Consider the following 20775-nt stretch of genomic DNA (forward strand, 5'->3'; position numbering starts at 1 on the left):
GTTTATATAAAAGCAAACATTAATATATATATATATATATATATATATATATATATATATATATATATATATATATATATATATGTACTTTATGGGTACTTTGCAGACGCTTATCTAAAGTGATGTACAATCAGCTACGGCTTAGTCAGCGGTACCATGGAAACCAGCTGTGTTTCCTAATCAGTTTTCAGATCAAGGACCACTTCATTTACGCCAGAGACCCCGCAGTGCCTAATCTGGAGGTTCAACAATCATGAATAAACATACAGAACCTACAGTATAGCATTAATCATTTTTAACACTTATAGCCCATCTACATCCGCGAAATTGGCTATAAAACTGCTAACATTTACGTTACCTTACAACCGTAGAAAGGCCTCCGCCTGCATCGGTACCGCTGAGTCGCTGGCCGTCATTATTCAGCTCTGGAAAAACTGGTTGAAAGTCCCTCTCCTTCCGCTACGTCAGCAAGATGGCATCCGTTTAGTGTGTGTAGTGTCCATCGTTTCGCACTAGATTTTTGGCCGAGTTTAGGGCCGCATCCGGGTACTTTCAGTGCACTGAGTTTTTACTAAAAATTCTGTGTCAGCGCACTAAGCACTTAAATGTAGTGTCCGAAGTATAGGGACAGGGAAGTATTGGGACACACCCTAAGAAATCACATGTACTGAAGTATTCATGGTCATTAAGTGAGCTCAGGTGCATCCTGTTTAAACTGATCATCCTTGAGATGTTCCTACAGCAGTCCACCTGTGGTAAATCCACTTGATTGGATATGATTTGGAAAGGCACACACCTGTCTATATATAAGGTCCCACACTTGACAATGCATGACAGAGCACAAAACAAGCATGAAGTCAAAGGATTTGTCTGTAGACCTCCAAGACAGGATTGTCTCGAGTAGGGCTGAAACGATTAGTCGACGTTGTCGACAATAGTCGACAATAAAAATAGTCAACAACGAATTAAGTCGTCGACTATTGTCGGCAAAACAAAAACAAACAAAAAAACAAAAAAACTACAGAGTGAGACATCGTCTTCTAATTCTATCTCTGCTAAGAGTTACACAATGCACATGCGCAAAGAGGGGAAAAAAATACAGAGTGAGACATCGTCTTTTTTTTTAATCTCTTCTGAGAGTTGCACATGCGCAGTAAACCTTATGCAAAATTTCAAAGCTGAAAGGGAAATAAGATCCATTTAATAATTATGATACATAATCCGATTGGTCGACTAGTCGTTTAAATAGTCGTTGACTAATCGACTATCAGAATAGTCATTAGTTGCAGCCCTAGTCTCGAGGCACAAATCTGGGGAAGGGTGCAGAAAAATATCTGCTGCCTTGAAGGTCCCAAAGAGCACAGTGGCCTCCATCATCCGTAAATGGAAAAAGTTCGGAACCACTCTTTTAGGACTGTTCCTAGAGCTGTCCGGCTGCCTAAACTGAGTGATCAGGGGAGAAGGGCCCTAGTCAGGGAGGTGACCAAGAACCCAATAGTCACTCTGTCAGAGCTACAGCATTCCTCTGTGGAGAGTTTGCCAAAATTCACCTGAAAGACTCGCAGACCATCAAAAAAACAAAATCCTCTGGTCTGATGAGACAAAGACTGAACTCTTTGGCTTGAATGCCAAGCATCATGTTTGGCGGAAACCAGGCACTGTTCATCATCAGGCCAATACCATCCTTATAGTGAAGCATGGTGGTGGCAGCATCATGCTATGGGGATGTTTTTCAGTGGCAGGAACTGGGAGACTTGTCAGGAATGAGGGAAAGATTAATGCAGTAATGTACAGAGACATCGTAGATGAAAACCTGCTCCAGATTGCTCTTGATCTGAGACTGGGGTTCATCTTTCAGCAGCACCCTAAGCACACAGCCAAGATATCAGTGGCTTCAACTCTGTGAATGTTCGTGAGTGGCCCAGCCAGAGCCCAGACTTGAATCCGATTGAACATCTCTGGAGAGATCTGAAAATGGCTGTGCACCGACGCTTCCCATCCAGCCTGATGGAGCTTAAGAGGTGCTGCAAAGAGGAAAAGGCAAACTGCCAAAGATAGGAGTACCAAGCTTGTGGCATCATATTCAAAAAGGCTCGAGGCTATAATTGCTGCCAAAGGTGCACCAACAAAGTATTGAGCAAAGGCTGTGAATACTTAAGGACATGTGATTTCTTAGTGTTTTATTTTTAATAAATTTCACTCAATTTCATCTCTCCCACTTTTTTCACATTGTCATTATGAGGTGCTGTGTGTAGAATTTTGAGGACAAAATTAATTTATTCTATTTTGGAATACAATAAAATAAAAGTGAAGCGCTGTGAATACTTTCTGGATACACTGTACATATGCATATATTGAAAAGAAAAACTGGCAAAACATGAAAAAAGAGGGGGGAGAGGTTTAAGACCTTATCTACAAGAACTCATCAGACTTCAGGTTTTCTGGTAGTTAGTTTCAGATATCATCAGCAGAAAAACTAAATGTTTAGTTTAAACTCTCAGGATGGAAAGCAAATTTAACTTAGATGATCTTAGTCCTGGCGGATCAAATGGCGTTGGGAGATCAGATCTAAATTTTGAACTAGAACCATTCAGAGCCTTATACACCACCAGCAGCAACATATTTAAATTAATTCTTTGTCTCACAGGAAGCCAGTGCTGAAATGTGAGAATTAGAGTCATATGTTCACTTCTTCGGGTCTTTGTGAGGACCCAAGCAGCAGCATTCTGGATTAATTGCAGGTGTCTTAGGGATGTCTTCAAAAAAAAAAACAAAAAAAAAAAAAATCCTACATACAGCCGTCAAGGCTACTGAACCCAGATGATAAAGTTTTTCTAAATCATACTAAGTCATCAGTCACCTTATTTTAAAATAGATGCTACTTCTACCTATGCATGAGGAGCCATATAAGCCATCACTCATTCTCAAACTAACACATATATCCATTTGCTCTCACACAATAATATATCTTGCTTTATTTTTAATAGATAAAGTTAATACTGTAATATCTGCATGTTAGAAAAGTGATGTCAAGGTCCGACTCAGCATGGACATATGAAATGGGACAGGAGTATTGCAGTGACCCATTAGTTGTGTTGAGAAATATGTTGTGATTCTTCAAAGTTGTCAGACGGTTGTAATCTTCTCTTGAGCAGCAGGACAGGCTTGTCTGTCTGTAATGTAAGTCAGTATGGTGGAAAATAAGATGAAAGAATCCTTCAGACCAACAGTCTCAACAGGCCAGGCACAAAGGTAGACAGAATCTCCACCTTTAAATTTCCGTCCGTGATGGGGCAGGAGTAACTGCAGGGGGCTTTTTTTCTCTTATTTTCACACACCACCGTACGTCTGCTTGTCATCTTGTATCCCATATTGTCTTGTTAACCATATTTTTTACCTCGATCCTTATTTGTTAATTGTATATTGTAAATAGTATGTTTAATCTATATTTTTATATTTATATATGGATATATACATATCTTAAAATTTAATTTTACTTTATTTTTTATCTCTGTCATTTTATAATGCTGTTGCAACACTGAAATGTCCCAGTCTGGGATTAATAAACTACGTCTGATTCTGAAGAGCTCTAGGTTCCACTGTACAGAACGTCGGCCACAGCTTCCCTGCTGTTCTCTCCTGCTCTGCCTCCACTTTTCTGTCCCACACTAGTGTTTTTATTAGACTTATTTAATAAACTGCTGATCAAGGTGGTGAGAAAGGATGAAAATGTATGCAACACATGTGGGATTTAAAGACACTGCCACTGCCACGTGCACAACCTAGCCCTGCCAAGGATGAAGTTTCACGTTAAATATGAAATAACTGGGTCAATTGTTCATTGCACATAAAGACACAGACCCCCTGCAGTAATTCCCGCCCTGTCGCGGACGAAGCTTCTCGTGGAGTATAAACTGACCGGACCAAAACAAACTTTATTCTTCTTCTTGCTGCCTCAAGGAGTTCTCACCTCTCGTGGAGTATGTGACAATTACTCCACTCTATTACCTCTTTGCCGCCACTCCTGAGCAAGGTGGAGCAGAACCAGAGAGGAAGTTGAGACTTGTTCGTTTTTCAAAATTAAGCTATTAGCAGAGCAGTTTCTCATTTCCTGAGAACAATTTCACATTTTTATTATGGTCTGTAAATGTGCGCAAATATAGACTTTATGTTCATATGGATCCATTCAAACACTATAATTTACTTTTGTAACATCTGGACAAAAGCATAATTCTGAAGGCATGGCAGCTTTTATGTTGCCTTGACGTTGCGCCACGATCGTTTACATGTAGTGGAAACCCTGTCCACCATCACTGTGTGGCATGCTGGCTGTACAGTGGCTGAGGAGAAGAGACCGCAGTGTAGGATAAGGTCATCTGAAAAAAATATTGGCTGTTAATTACCTTGCCTGGATGAGCCTAAATTCTCACTGACTCATTAGAGCAAAGAGAAAGAACAAGAGAGCAATTCCACCATGATTTTCTATCATACATCGTAATGGCTGCCTGTTTTGCCTTTTTTTCCTCACCGCTTTGCTTAATGTCTATGTTGTATTATGTTTATTGATAATGTAATTTCATAAATGATACTTCACTTTTTTTTTTTTTGTACAAAATTTGTTAAAAAATTTATCATTTCACATTATGCTTTGTATATGATTAGACATCAACGCTGCTAAATGTGCTTTGGCCTTAGTCCCTTTTTATCCATCTTTCCAAACTTCCAAACGAGTCTTTTATCAGACAGCAGCTGGAAGTTATAAAAGCAAAACAGGAAATTGGTTAAGGGGCTCCACTCTTATACAACCAACACTGACTGGCTTCACTGCAGCTTTACCTTCACTGTGAGGAGCTATGTGAGAGGAAAACACTGACTGGAAGAATCACAAAGCTGACCATTAAACTTGAGACTGAAAGTGGAGATGAAAGCAGAATTGAGACTGAGCTAAGGCTTGCTTAACAGGCAGAAACCAGATCTGTGAGGAGAAAAAAGAAGAGCATAAGTGTAAAAAATGACTGAGAAATAGAAGTGTTCTTATGTAAAGTGGCCTAAAGCCAGAGACATGAGGAGCCTTTTGAGCCGATAACACACAGAAGAGATAAGATGTTTAATTTCAGCCCAGAAATATCAGAGAATGTGTCAACTTAGATCCAAACTTCCTTTAATTACACCGAGGAAAGACAGATTAAAAACTGGAACTTAAACATAAAAAATAATCCATTTAAAAATCAATTATCTGAAAAAGTAATAAATCAGTTTTTAGTGGATCATTTCTTTGTTGTAACAGAGCTTCTTGGCTATAAATGTTAAACCTATGGAAAGCCTGTTTATTTCCCTTTAAATGGTGACATCTCAGTTTCTTACATTTTCCATAAATTTCACCCACAAGTTGAATATTTTTAACTTTTTGTGAGTGGTGAACTCCATGTCTCACACATGGCTTAACAGATTTAACTGAAGTCTGTTCATGCAGACCTACCTTCTCAGTAACGTGTATTACTGTTATTAAATAAAAAAGAAATTTCCTTTACCCAAGCACTGAAGGGCATAGTTTGTTCTACCATTAAATGCAACTCTTTGGTCCAAAGATCCGTTTACTTAGCTGGAAAGATTGCTGGAGGAGATGCTGACCTTGTTTAATGTTCATGCTGCTTTTAAACTGACATTTATTGACTACAGCCTCCTTTATATTTCTAAATGTTTCTGAGGTTACTAACAGGATTCTCTGAAACTCTACAAATGGATTTTTAAGGTCAAAATAAGAACAAAACTTCCTCCCTTCAGTCTTTGTTTTGCCAAGTCCAGTTCATGGATACACAGGACGGTCATATAAATGGCTGAAGCTAATATTCAAATTATTAGATTGATTATAAGAAAAATGGTTGATTGAAATTCCAGTAATTGAAGCTTCGTTTAACAAGAAAAAATAAAATAAAAATGTATGTTAAACGCATCACTTCCGGTCTGTATATCATACTTCTGGTATTACCTGCTGGTAAATGAGAATCACGCTTGTTTCTTCTCTGATGCAATCAGCAAGGAGAAAAGAGACAGAGGAGAGAGACAGGAAAAGAACAAGACAGCCAGGGAAAACGTCAAAAAGTGCCAAGTGTGGGATCATTTCGAAATCAATCCAAATTAAAGGACTGTACGGTGCATCCACAGTAAGACCGAGCAAGCTTTCCAAGTAAATCAACTTCATGTCGCAGCATCTCTAGTAGAAAGCAGCAGGCCCTTCATTGGTGGACTCGAGTTAAGGTACGTGACAGAGAGTTAAAATGAAGATAAAGAGAAGAGGAAGTTATGTTAATTAAAGATAGCATGGCTGCTACTGGTAACAGCAATCTTTTTTGTTTTTTTTCTTTTTTTTTTTCTTGCCGTCGTGGTCTGATGCGGGTTAAAGCTAACGCTAATTTTACAATGTCATGTTGTGTTAGAAAATGTTATCTTTTTACATGTGGACAGAAATTAACCCTTAAAACCAGATGCTGTTGTTGACAGATTATAACACATGTTCGATGAAAGTCTTCGTTTAGGATATGCACCATTTCTCCGGATTCTAAAAGCTGAGAAGTGCAGCTTTGCGCTGCTATACGGCACATTGCTGTAGCGGCACTGATGCCACCGCAGCTGCATCTGGTGTTAAAAGTTTTTCTGCATCTTACAGAATGAATGAAAATGTGAGAGCAGTATAAACTGGATCAAACATTGAGAAGTTGTTGTGCTGCATAACGTACAGCAGGATCCTGCCGAAGGTTCCAGTCTAAAACAGAATTCAGGTATTTTTGGAACATGGCTATTTGAAGTTAAACATAGGAGGTGGAGACTCCCTTTAAAAAGAATAACATTTATATATATTTTAGGTACACGGAACAAAAATGTTCTCTAGTCAGCTTATTGAAATACCAAACAACGTTTTAAATTTCCAAATGTATTTACTTATTTATTTTTTACTATTTATTTATTTACTTACTTATTTGTAAGCAGATTTGTTGGGGGGCAGAAAGCAGGCTCAGTGTGCTATAGCTGGTCTGCTGGTGGTGGAATGGACTGTGTGGGGAGGGAAAACATCTTTCCTGTGTTGGTGGGGAAGAGACAGCAGCTGCTTCGTCCTCCTTCTCTGGATCATTCGTGTATTTGAATCAAGATTCAAAATTCCAGTTTTTAATAAAGCTCTTTGTGCACTTTTTTTCTCTCCTCAGCAACCACACTTTTCCTCGTGCTTGAGGAAGCAGCTATTGAACATTTGGGATGTGTTTTCTAAGAAACGCCTCTTTCATATTAAAGACTTTTTATTTGTGGCTTTTGTTTCTGAAATGAAAAAGACTCAAACACTAGATAAGCTAATTTGGTAACAGGATTGAACTGTTTCTTGGATTTAGTCAACATGAGGTCCACAGAATCTATTTTCAGCGCGATCATTTATATGTCGTGTGTGAGACTATATATAACGTTGTAATAAGTTTCCTTTCGATTAATTAGCTTTGGTGTTTGGAATATTGGCAACGATGATGTCCAGAATTTGTTTAGATTTTTGACATGCAAGCTCCTGTTCAGTAATTTATAAGTAGCTGTTTCAGAATATTGTCTCAGCAGTTAATTATCACACTGGAACAGGCGTGGAGACGTTGGACAATGACATGCTGACTTAATCCTATGTATGGAACAAAGGAGTGGGTTGACATGTCTCAGCCATGCCTCGTCAATTAATTGCACATTCAACTTGTTTCTGGAGTCGACATCACAGCAAGTACTGGTAGCTTCTGACAAAGCAGACTCCCAAGGGGTGTGTGCTGACACAAATCGGCATAATACCACTTACTTCTCAACAAGAAGTTCAAAACTCAGAGAAAACACAAACACCATTCACAAACAATCTTATTTGAGGACATTTGTGTACAAAACTGCCTCATATCATGCTCTTTGTTATTGGCTGGTGGCTACAGATCTACTGACAAAGACTAGAGAGTTTACACTACTAAAAAACACCCACACATACGGACCAGATTACATGCTGGTTCTGTTGTCATGACTTCTATTATGTTGCCTTTGTTAGCAGTTTTTCTAAATTCTGCCTCAAAGATAATTTCTATGACAACTACAATTCACATGAAGCTGCTAATCAAAATCTCAACATGTCAGAAAGGATGAATTCCTGTCTCACAATTTTAGAAACCAACTGCTTAAATGAATGTTTTACTGAACAGTTTCCATCAGTGCAAAGGCCAAACCATGGTAATTTAATACTAATGCTTTATGTGTGATTCCAGATTTCTTTTTGTTATTTGTGATGTACTTTAAAATGACAGTGATTGGAGTACAGAAACTGTTATGGTTGCATTTGTTCCATCTGCACAGATTTGAAGGGGAGTATTTAAATGAAACATGCAGTGTAGTTTCTGAAGATTTGTAGTGCACTATGACCATTAGCAGGTTTAATTTTGTACCTTATAAATGCCACATCAGCCCAGATTCTCCAACTCCACATCAGATGAGGGGGAGTGGTAGCCTAGAGTTTACAGAGGTTTGAGTCCTTGGAGTAGCAAAAGAGGCAAATGACTTTGGGCCCCAGAGCGAGGCCCTTAGCCCTTCTGATTGCTGATGCTGTTTTTATTTTGACTTCCTGTTTATACCTATAATGTGTTGAAGAGTAATTGTGTTGTGCGCTGTATCTTTGGAGTGGTGTCTAAATGATAATAAAAAGAACCTTGAATCCAGATCCTTTTCTTCAAGTTTCCAAAGGAGTGTGTTAACAAACATACATAACCACATTGTACAGTAGCACAAGTGTTAGCATTAACATCACGTGGTTTAACACAAAACCTGTATAATCCAGTCACCATCAGGACTCGACTTAAATTTGTGTTGGGAGCTTTGATGAATTAGTAATGTTATTTTCTCTTGTATGCTAAACTAAAATCCTCTTTGTTCAAACCGGAACCTTTAAATTCCAGCACACATGCAGCTACACAGAAAAAGAACCATGAGACCCCAGGAAACAGCACGTGTTCACTCATTACACAAGGCAACGATGCGATGTCTCGTTTATCGTTTTATCTTGTGACCTCACTGTTCCCATGGCAAAGGCAGCTATTCTGGAAACACAGTAAACAAAACTATGTATTAATTTGAGTCAATAATCAGTGTTCACCTTCGATAAATTGAATATTGTTGTATTTTAAAGGAGAAGTTGTTTGTGATCATTGTGTATGTATGATTTTACGTTACAACTGCATGGTCCGGTGGTCCGATTCGTAACCGCCATTGTCTGCTCTGTTTGCGTCAAATCTGTTCCAGATTTACATGCAGAGTCCAACAGACAGTTGACACTGATACCAACGTTTAGTTATTAGCTTCCAGGATTTCTTCAGCTAATGTAATTAATATTAGTCATTAATAATTTCTTTAAATATTAATAACTGTCTACGGAGAAGTCACATTGCCATAGAGCTCAAGTTCAGCTTAGACTCACACTTTAAATAATTAAGATTTAACATGGACTCATGAGTTAGTCGTAAAAAGTCTTGTTTTAAAATATTTCCTTCATGAGCTCTGATCTGTCTGCTGTCTGCTCCGTCACACAAACACAAATGTCTCTGCACACGCAATCAATAAAAAACAATGGCATCCTAAATTCATATTCAAGTTTGAAATACAAATTCAAATTCAGATGTTTTTTTTTCATGAAACTGAGTTGGGCTTAGTGTTGTTAATTGAACAGACAAAAACAATTAACAAAACACTGCAGAAAATATTGAATAGTTAATACATAATCAGAACTATCTATCCGTTTTTTGTTTGTTTCTGAAGCTATGTTTTATGTACTGTATGTAGTTTAAGTTCAGCTGCTCACCTGGTCTGCTGAGCATTTCCTCTGGGCTACTGGCTCCAGATGTGCGGAAAAAACAGGGAACAATAAGATTTATCTAACCTACACTAATGTAAACTAAGCTAAAAACCACTAATGTTGGGCGAAAAACAATAAATTATGCTAAGCCTGCTGAAGAACTGTGGTAAAAATGAGCCATTTTCTATGTTGAAACTACTAACTGTGGTCAAAATGAAAACCAATGGTAAACGCTAAAACGCACCATAAACTGCAGAATAAAATATTCCCACCATCCCTCTCCATCTATTTCTCAGCCTCTCTGATAATCACCGCGAACACTCAGACTAAAAAAAAAAGCTAAAAAATATATCATTTTAGCTTCTATAGTTTTTATTTTAGGGCAGTTTAAACAGAATTATGCAAACTTCCGGCAGCCGCCCACTGTTGCAACGTTATTAAAGGGTTAAGAAAAGATTTTGACTTCTTTTACTGGCTGATGATATATATATATATATATATATATATATATATATATTATCTATATATCATATTATTTTATTTTGTATGTTTTCACCTTACAGTCACATGTTATGCTACTGTAACAAAAGAATTTCAGTTTAGCATCAATAAAGTTTCCACCTGTTGGATCTGAAATTCATGAACATGCATTTGACATTTCTATTTGCTCTTACGACGGGACCAACAGCCTGTTTGCAGCACAATCAAAACAGGCAAACGTGTTGACAGGATTGGTCATTATATCACACTACATGCATCAATGCAAACCATCACTCAATCATATGTAATGTGTTTCCATATGAAAGCACAGGAAGAAATGCGACTTAAGACAAAGGTCATCATTCATCACAGATATCATTTAACAAACTATGACTGAGTGTGTGTACCAGCAGACTTCCAGCAACTTACCTGACAGGCGTTGTACAGCAGCTGGTGTTCAAACTTGCGAATCCCGAGGATCTGCTGGAACATCTCATACAACTGCTCTTTACTGAGGATGAGCTCTGACACGGCACTCAGATGGGGTCGCTGTGACTGGCGCCGCATGTCCTCCTCTCCCCTGTAGATGGCATCATACTTGGCAATCCATGAGCTCAGAACAGTCTCCTTGCTCAGACCATCGATCTCAGGAAGGCTGCGGACGCGGCGCTCTATGTTTTTCTTGAAAACTTCGCGGAAATCGTTGGCTGAGCAGCCTCCGCTCTGAACCATTCGGGAGACGCGCTCACTTTTTAGAAAGCCCTGGCATGGAGAGAGAGACAACAATGAACACTTACCACAATTTTATACCACGTTTTTATATAGTTTTTAATAGTTTTCTCCAGCTGTGAAAAATACATTTAAACCTGGCTGATTCTAAAGCCCCACTTCCTCCAGAGGGTGGGGCTCAGTAATAATGGGGCTGGTATACTTTTTTTTTTTTTTTGCGTTTCCTTAAGCTCATAATATCCGATCTGACCCATCCTTTTTCTCGACCCTTCCGTTGGACTCTTTTGGGAGTCCTGTTTTGACCTGTCAAACATTCTTTGAGAGGAAGCTGAAAAGTTATTCTGGTCCAGAGCAGATTAGTTTACCAGTCCTAGTTACCATGTAACCCAGCTTAGACTAATTTTGGCCACAATGATGGAACTAAATTCTCACTTCGATAAGCCAGACCTGTTAGATGGAATACCCTTCTGGATCAATGGATGTTAGCTTCAGGCTCAGGTTCCTTCCATCCCTCCATCCCTCCATCCATCCCTCCATCCATCCATCCATCGCTACCCTGGTGAAACCGAACATGCAGGACGTGACAAACAGCAGCAATGGCAGCAGTGCCGCGCATCACGCTCTTGGATTGTTTTTCTCCAAGAAATTTGATTGGTTATGATATTGGAGGGAATTTTGACATTTTCAAACGTTGACGGACAAGGCATGAAGGATGAAGAGTCAGAAGATTTTGCTCGGATTGACAGAAATCTATTGTACAAAACAGAAAAACAGGAACCCTGGGATCATCACATTTTACAAACAAGGAAACAGCATGGTGAATATCATTATTTGATGGTGGACCTCAAGGCTGATCCAGATAAATCAAGATTCTACGTTTGGACAAATTCAAATGGTAAATGGTCTGTACTTATATAGCGCTTTTACCCAAAGCGCTTTGCATATATATCACATTCACCCATTAACACACACATTCACACGACAGGAGCTGCTATGCAAGGCGCTTACCACGACCAGAGACACCTGAACATGAGCTCTCCGGGCCGGGATCGAACCGGCAACCTTCGGGCTACAGGACGACCACTCAACTCACTGAGCCATGCCGCCCCATTTCAACCTGGCGCCACGCGGCTGCCTTTTATTTACATCTCTAGAATCTTTGTGTGAAGTATTGTAAAGTATGGGAAAGTCAGACACAGCTAAAATGATCTGCTCCTCCATGTTGAAAGTGCTTGCAGACGGCGCTGCATAGCCTGCTCTCAGCTCATTGGTCAGTAAATGAAACCTGTAAATGAAACCTGTGTGCATGTCTAGGTGATGGAGTGCAACATTTCACATGCACGAATGTCACTTGGCTGGAGGAGGGCAGCGATTTTCGCCTCATCACGCAAGTTCCATAGGAAATAAATGAAGAAGGAGCGACGTGGCCTCCCATGTGTCGAGCCCATAACTCTTGGAATCTTTTTATTTTGGTTTTCTCCTTCAATCCATGTAAAAAGGTGTTTGTGTGCATGTGTGTGTGTCGTTTACGAGACAGATTCAAAGTGAGCCTGTCTTGGTCATCATAACAATTCGGGTGGGAACAATTAAAACTGTGCAGCTCCTCGTCTGTCTGTAGGGATCTGTGAACTGGTTGTCAACCTCTCTTCAGTGGCTGTTTTGATCTGTGGATTATTTTTCTAGGGAAACGTTCATTCAGACCGTCTGGTATTTGTCAAGCTTAATAAATGTTGAGGATAAAATATGGAATCAAGCAGGTGGAATCAACAAGCAGAGATTTCCTCCTCCTAACATGAACAGTCATGCGGTTCATCAGGTAGATATGAGAGATGCACTGATCTGCTAATTTGGGGTAAACTGGATTTTGTCTGATATCAATATTTTCGGATATCAAATCAGTTTTCGTAAATGTTATTGTGATTAAGGTCATTATTGCCTTTGTTGTTTTTGTGTAAGCCTTCATTAGGCTGTAGTAAACCACACATCACTCCTTAATGAGAGCAACTCAAACAAAATCAATGCAATTTAAAGGTTTTCCAAAATAATTTATAAGAAAAAACCTTATAAAGTAAATCTAAGACTATACCTGTAGTTGCTGTATAATCTTAATAATAACAAAGGTATTTATAATTTAGTAATAACAGCTTTCTGTAATATTTGGGGTCCAATAGAATATATAGAAAGGGAAGCAGGATGTATGTTAATGACCTGGGAACAGATAGTCTGACAGCATTGCAGACACACTGTGGTCTGCGGTATCTCCTCAGAGGGCTCATTTCTGATCATAGAAGCTACTGTTCATCTGTCTGGAAACTCGTAATGTAGTGAAAACAACAAATCAGAGCTACATGAATCAAAAATATCTGTATTATAACTATTTAACTACTTATTATAAGGTATTAATTACTTTTTTACAATGAGGCTTATTCAACTATTTACAAGTCGCTGCCAGGGTGGATCAGGTCTCTGCTCCTGGTGCACCTCACATCTGCTGCATATGATGGGGGATACAGCTTCTCGCCCCTACCACTACCAGTCTGCTGCATCTTTGAATTATGCTCCATCTGCTGTGGTGCCAGACAGCGCACCGCTTAAAGATTATGTCACCATTTACTTCTGCAAAGTCTAGGATGTTGTTAAATACAAAAGCAAACCATTTCCATGTACCATCCTTTACAGAATACTTAGTTACCATCTGATTCACACCATATCCAAACTAAAAATTAAAAGGCGCAAAATCTTGTGCAGTCAAAATAACCACATTGGTCATTCTAGACCTGTACGTTGTGCAAATTTCATACTTTGCCTAAAAACACTCAGCATTGTGTAGAATGACAAGGCAACATATACAATGTAGGCTTTTCATATTTTGACAGTAACATAGAAACATTCCCGTACTTACTGCTGTCAACAGAACAACTGATGGTGTGGCTGCTCTGTGTGGGCATGTGTGTGGTCTTTGTCTGTAAAGGTCATTACCACCTTGGCTGCTATGAGCCCCCTGTCAACCCCCCGTCCTCAAAATACCGGATCAATGATTTCTACATTCATTCTCTACACAATACCGACATACTGACAATATAATGACAACATCCTTTTTGACCCTGTATGTCTTGACTGAAGATGAGCGATTAGTGAAAACCTACATTTTTCTATTACATGCACCAGTAGTGTTTTGGTGCAGACACCCTTTTCACAGCGTCTTTAGCACAACAATACTACTAGGGCTGCAACGATCAGACGACGTTGTCAACAATAGTCGACAATAAAAGTAGACGACACCGAATTTAGCAGTCGACTATTTTCGGCCAAAAAAAAAAAAAAAAAAAAAAAAAAAAAAAAAAACTACAGAGTGAGACATCGTCTTCTAATCCTATGTCTGCTGAGTTGCACAATGCACATGCACAAAGAGGGGGGAAAAAATACAGAGTGAGACATCGTTTTCTTTTTATCTCTGCTGAGAGTTGCACATACGCAATAAAGTCCGTCAGGGGAAAAATATGGTGGCGGACTAGGGAGGAAAACGGCCGCGGAGAACGTTAAAAGTCTGGGATAACTTCACGTTAAACTTACAAAATAAATTAAATACATGTGAGATTTGTAAAGCAGACCTTGTGTACCACGGAAGTACGTCTGCAATGCTCAAACATTTAAAGAGGAGGCACGTCGGACTTACCTAACAACCTTATTCAAAATTTCAAAGCTGAAATTGAATTAAGATCCATTTATAATAATCATGAGATACCTAATCCGATTGGTCGACTAGTCGTTTTAATAGTCGGTCACTAACCGACCATCAGAATAGTCATTAGTTGCAGCCCTAAATACTACATTTGAATTGTTACCATTTTGTCCTCCCCAAATCTCTCCGGTAGTTATGTAAATGATGTAAAAGTGAATAATGGACAATAAAAGACATTTTCTTTGTTTGAATATTTATGATCTGTGTTATGCTGCTTGTTGAGCCTCATTTTACCCCAACCAGTCCAAGAAGATGGCCGCCCTTCCTGGCAGCTCAGGATGGGGGATTGAATTAAAGAGAAGAAGTGATCCAAACCGTTGGTTTCTGTATCTATTATTTTCATGAACTGGTTAATATGAACACAGTTATTATAAAGTTGACTGACTTTTCAGCACTATATACGATGCGATATACACATGTATGCATGCATGACATTTATATCTGAAAATTAGATATAAAAACTCCTATTCAGGATTTATTTCTTATTTCTTCTTTATTTCTGGGATAATGTATCTGCCCCTATGAGTGGATTTAATCCAGGGTGGAGCATTTATGTGGCAGCTCAGCATTAGTCACTGCTAACGCCACCTCCCAGTCAAAGCCTGCTCACATTTCAAAGAAGTTGAATCCTGCCGTGAGTTTTGATTATAAGATCCTCTTTTATTTCCTCTTTTTCCTGTTTATGGAATGTGTAAAACAGCTTTTGCATTAAAATCAACGTGAAAAATCTTTGTGTTTCATTAAACTGGCCGATGTGGTAAAATATCTAAAAAGAGAAGCTATACAGCATAAGCTGAATATTGTTATTCATTTTTGTACTGCATTTTTTATTTGTTTACATTTAGGGATGCTGTTGCTAATAGAACAATGTAAAACCTGTAAATCACACCCCTTTGTAATGACTGATAAGGTCTGTTACACATTTCTTCTGTATTTTCCCACAGGATGGCCACATGTTTTTCAATTAGGAATTAATTATTCAGAATTAAATTATTTGGAATTAAAACTTTTTGGCTACAACATGTAAGACCACATAATAAGAACCATTTTCACTTTGATTTTGATTTTAGTTTTGAAGCAGCAGCTTGACACTAACATACTACTTAACTTTCGTCAGCTGAGGAGGAGAAGGGAGATCTAGTACTGCACTGTCATTGCGACAGGACAAGGGAATGAACCAGCATGTGTAGGACAACTGAAACTAATTTAGAGTGGAATGAACATATAAATGATCAAGGAATTATTCAGCTTGGATTTAAAATTAGAATAAACCAGCCACTTATTTTGGATTTAAGTTTAATTTGGAATAGCTATTTTCATTTGGATTTTGGTGTTTACAAGGTCATTTTAAATCATTTTAAAGAGGATTTAAATTCTGAATGAAAGAGGATTTAAAACTCATGTAAACATGACCGATGTAGACATGTTTATTCTCTGATTTGGCTTGTCCTAGTTAATGATTTTTAATAACAGCATGCTATGATTTCATTTAAATATGTTCAGGACCAATTAGTTTAACCATTAGGAGCAACAGGGAATATTTTTCACCAACATCTCCAAGTAATAATAAACCCAACTGACTGAGGCTTAAGACAGGTTTTAATTCACAAAGAAGTAAATGTTAAGCAGTTTAGAAATCTAAAATCTAACCAAAGATAAAGCTGGTATTTGAGAATTTGCCTTTCAAATCAAATCAATGGATTTAGTGAGCAGGTTAATCACCCTATCCAGCCTGGAAGGACGTGAACTGAACCACATGGCCATGCTACATGCGCTTCTCTAGTATGTCTGTCAACGCAAATGTCAGCCATTATTACTAATAAATTTATCAGCAGGAGACTTCCTCCCTCCCTGCTGCTAAGTTTAATTGGGGTTTTAAAACATCACTAAATTATTTACAGAGGTGTAGAGCACCAAGTTGTGAGTCAGAACTTTAAAGACACTTGTATTTGCAGCACCTCTGTCACTGCAGCTGCTTAAGAGAAGGTTGAAGACCATCGGACAGAAAAATACTGACTGCAACAGTAGTGAGTTTAAAACTAAGCTTGGTAACCCTCTATAAGCATAAAAAACAAACCTAAATCCAGAAAGCTGGGATTCAGTGTAAAATGTAGATAAAAACATAATGCAATACTAATCTCATCCATCCATATTTTATTTTCTTTAAACTTGTCCTGTCCAGCATCTAGCAGCAAAATGATAATCTGGTTGCTGTAGCGTGCTGAACAAATTTGCTCTGCCAAGGGGAGGTCTATGGGTAAGGCTCCTCTTGATAATGTGATTAATTTATTTATTTATTTACTTTGAATCCCGGAATCTATGTAATCTTGCTGGACCTGACCGGAGGGGACAGAAAAAGATGGAAAATAGCAAAAAGAGCAAAAGGGAAAGAAGAAAGGAGACAAAAACATCACAGATGGTGTGGATTGGAGGGCAACGACCTCCACCACCAGACAACAAACAACAAACTGTTACACCTGTACATGAACACACCAGAAAATTTCCTACAACTTTTGCAAAAGCAGAAACACACACACAGAAAAAAACTAGTCATTAAGAGTTTTTAAATAATAACCAATTTAAAAAGACATAACAGCGACCAGATAAATAATTATCGCTTAGTATTAAAATCGACTGGACAACTGTGTCAGCATGCAGAGCATGAGAAACAAGGAGTGATCAGTGATGAAGAGTGATGAGTGAGATCATGCAAATGCGACCACGCCTCCATGGAGGCCAGAGGCAGACCAGGGCCAGAGGCCCGGGCCCCCAGCAGCAGACCCGGAGCACCAACCCAAGCCACCCCACCACGAAGATGACTCCAGCCCCACCCGAAGGGCGGCAGAGAAGAGCCCCAGCAAGAGCCCCCCACGGTCCCGGGGCACAGGTCCCAGTGGGCCAAGATCAGCAGCCGCCGGCCCCACTAGGGACCGGCTACCCAGGGCAGCCCAAGCGAAGGGCCCAGGGTCCCAGAGGCAGCCGCCCCACCCCCCCAAAGGCAGAGGGCCCGCAACATGCCTAGGAGGACCAGGCACCCCCAGACAGCCACCCGGCGTAGGCCAGCACACACCCCGATGTTCCAGCCGCACACCCCGGGAACCAGGGTGCTGTCAGCCCCCTCCCCCCACTCCCCACCTATTCCAATCTGCACCCTATATAACCCCACACTCACACCCTCCCCCACACCGCACCCACAAGCACTCACCACCACACAGTCACACCACACACAACCCACCCACCATGCCCCGTGAGGGACACCCCAGGCAGACCAGAGGACAGCGAGCCCCAAGCACCCCCCCTTGACCCAACACCCACAGAGCCAGCAGCCCACCAGCGCAGCCACCCCGGGACCTGGCTCCATATTTTATTTTCAATAGAACATAAACAACATATCAGATGTTAAAAATTAGACATTTTACAATTTCATGGTAAATATTAGTGCAATTTGAATCTGTTGGCAGCAACACATCTGTAAAAAGTTGGAACAAGGACAACAAAAGGCTGGAAAAAGAACTGGTACAAATCAAAAACAACGGGAGGAACATTTGACAAATAACTGGGTTAATGGCAACAAGTCAGTAACATGAGTGGGTATAAAAGGAGCATTTCAGAGAGGCAGAGTCTCTCAAATGGTAAGATGGACAATGGTTCGCCAATCTGAGACAAACTGGGACTAAAAATTGTGGAACAATTTCAGAAAAATGTTGAAGAAAAATTGTGAAGACTTTGAAGAACCCGCAATCTACAACAGGGATCACCACCTCCGGACTTCGAGGGCCGGTGCCCTGCAGGTATTGAATGTTTCCCTACTACAACACCTGTTTCAAATAAAATGAATCTCCAACAGCTTGTTGTCAAATTCTGCTCGTTTGAATCATTTGAATCAGGTCGCTTGCTGGATGGACACATCCAATACCTGCAGGATACCGGCCCTTGAGGACTGCGGTTGGTGATCCCTGATCAATAGTCTCTATATCTACAGAGATCTATAGAGAATCAGGAGGAATTTTTGTGCATGGGTCAAGGCTGGATGCTGGTGATCTTGGGGCTCTCATGCTGCACTGCATGAAAAACAGACATGATTCTTTACTAGACATCAATGCATGGGTTCAAAACCACTTCCAGTGGTCTGCGAAGACTTTTTACCTGATATCCACAAATACAGATGCAGGCTAAGACTCTATCATGTAAAGAAGAAGTCACGTGTGAACAAGATTGAGAAACACCGTCATCTTTTCTGGACCAAAGCTCATTTAAAATGGTCTGAGATAAAGAGGGAAACTGTTCTGTGGTCAGATGAATGAAAATGTGAAATTCTCTCTGGAAACCATGGATGTAGTTTTCTACAGACTAAAGAGGAGAGGGAGCATCCAGCTTGTTATCAGTGGACAGTTCCACAGCCTGCATCTCTGATGGTTTGGGGCTGCATTAGTGCCTATGGCGTGGGCAGCTTCAACATCTGTGAAGCTCCATCAATGCTGAAAAGTACATGGAGGTTCAAGAGCAACATCTGCTGTTTATTTAAAGGATATTCTGACTGCTCCACAGGCTTGTACTTGATCAGGCAGGTGAAGGATGAAATCAGAGCAGTGGGGGTGAAGAGGCTCTGAACAGATTATATTATGAAACTCCTGTTATTCCTCAGTACTGTTGCTTCCCAGAAATTCTGAGAAAAGTCTCCATCTGATCTGAAATGCCACAGGAGAATAATCAGCAGAGATAACATTTTCTCAAGTTTTATCTGGCCTTCATTGGCTCCCTGTTAAATCTCAAATAGAAGTTAAAGTCTTCTCCCCACATTTAGAGCTCTTAGACCAAGCTCCACTGGCTCTTAAAGATCTCAGAGTTACAGATTTTTCCAACAGAGGACTTCCTTCGCAGACTAATGTTTAAATGTGCTTCTAGACAATATAGAGTTGTTACTGTAAGATTTGGCTTGAAATAATTTTCTACTGCTTGTGTTTTTACGCAATGTTTCCTAATTCAAGCAGTCATGTTTAATCAAATTTACTATGTTATGCTGTTCTTTGTCTTTTTTAATAAAAGAGTCATACAATAACATCAATAATCAACGTTCTCTTTTCCAACTAGCAGAGGAGGCAGAGAAAGCCAGCTATTGTCTGTGGCTACGGAGGAAGAACAGTTTATGGGGTCCACCACCCCAGTAAGGGCAGCTTCAGGGTATGGCAGGAAGATGTTCCCTTTCCTTTCAGCCACTGCCCCTTTGATCCACAATTATATTCTACATGTTTTATTCATCCTATACTTTATCTTTTCATATCACATCATACTTATGATTTTTCTGAGTTGTCTACGTACAAAGTGACTATTTGAGAGTCGCTGACCATCAGCTGGGACCAGTATAGGTCTTGTGGGAGACACTGACTTGTTTTGCAGATGGGACATCCACAAGATAAGACACGTTTTTATGGGAAAGGTCAGAGAGAAGGAGACGGTCTTATCTGGTCACTCTCTCCATCGTGAACAACACAATTAGAAAACTACCTACTCTAACTCTGGTTTTTCAGAACCTCTTGAGACGTTCCACGAGTCTGATGTGGTGCGCTCCTTGTGCAAATTGATTTCCTTTTTCTGTATAAACTTCACTCATCCAGACTCTGGGTAATTCGTTTTTCTACAACTGGCATCAACAAACAGGATTTTGTAAGTGACCAAGAAGCACCCAGCAGCAGCGTGTCGTGGCTGGCTAACCCTAACCCTTCCTCTGCTGCCACCCTCTCGGTACGTCTTCGGGGTGGGGTGGCTGGGGTTTGTACTCCGGGATTGCTGCTGATCACCCGGGTCTCTGAGCCACCCTAGTCTGCCTCTGTAGAGGCATGGTCATATTTGCATGATCACAATCATCTCTGATCACTCCTCATTCCTCATATGCTGCATGCTGACAGTCACGGAGTTATCCAGTGGGTTTATAAACTAAGAACTACTTTTGTTTAGATGTGATTGTGCGTGTTTCTGG

The 20775-nt window shown here is 39.9% G+C and overlaps 1 protein-coding gene across 2 annotated transcripts in view; it reads right to left on the reverse strand.

Annotated features, from left to right (window-relative positions):
- Positions 1-20775, reverse strand: part of cadps2 (Ca++-dependent secretion activator 2) — a 224303-nt gene that overhangs the window by 154035 nt on the left and 49493 nt on the right. For both annotated transcript variants that reach the window (XM_041996780.1, XM_041996779.1), the window contains exon 3: positions 10757-11089. In XM_041996780.1, the coding sequence (XP_041852714.1) occupies positions 10757-11089 (333 nt within the window). The remainder of the gene's footprint in view (positions 1-10756; positions 11090-20775) is intronic.

The sequence above is a fragment of the Melanotaenia boesemani genome, chromosome 10, assembly GCF_017639745.1.
Source record: "Melanotaenia boesemani isolate fMelBoe1 chromosome 10, fMelBoe1.pri, whole genome shotgun sequence".
Classification (NCBI taxonomy): Eukaryota; Metazoa; Chordata; class Actinopteri; order Atheriniformes; family Melanotaeniidae; genus Melanotaenia; species Melanotaenia boesemani.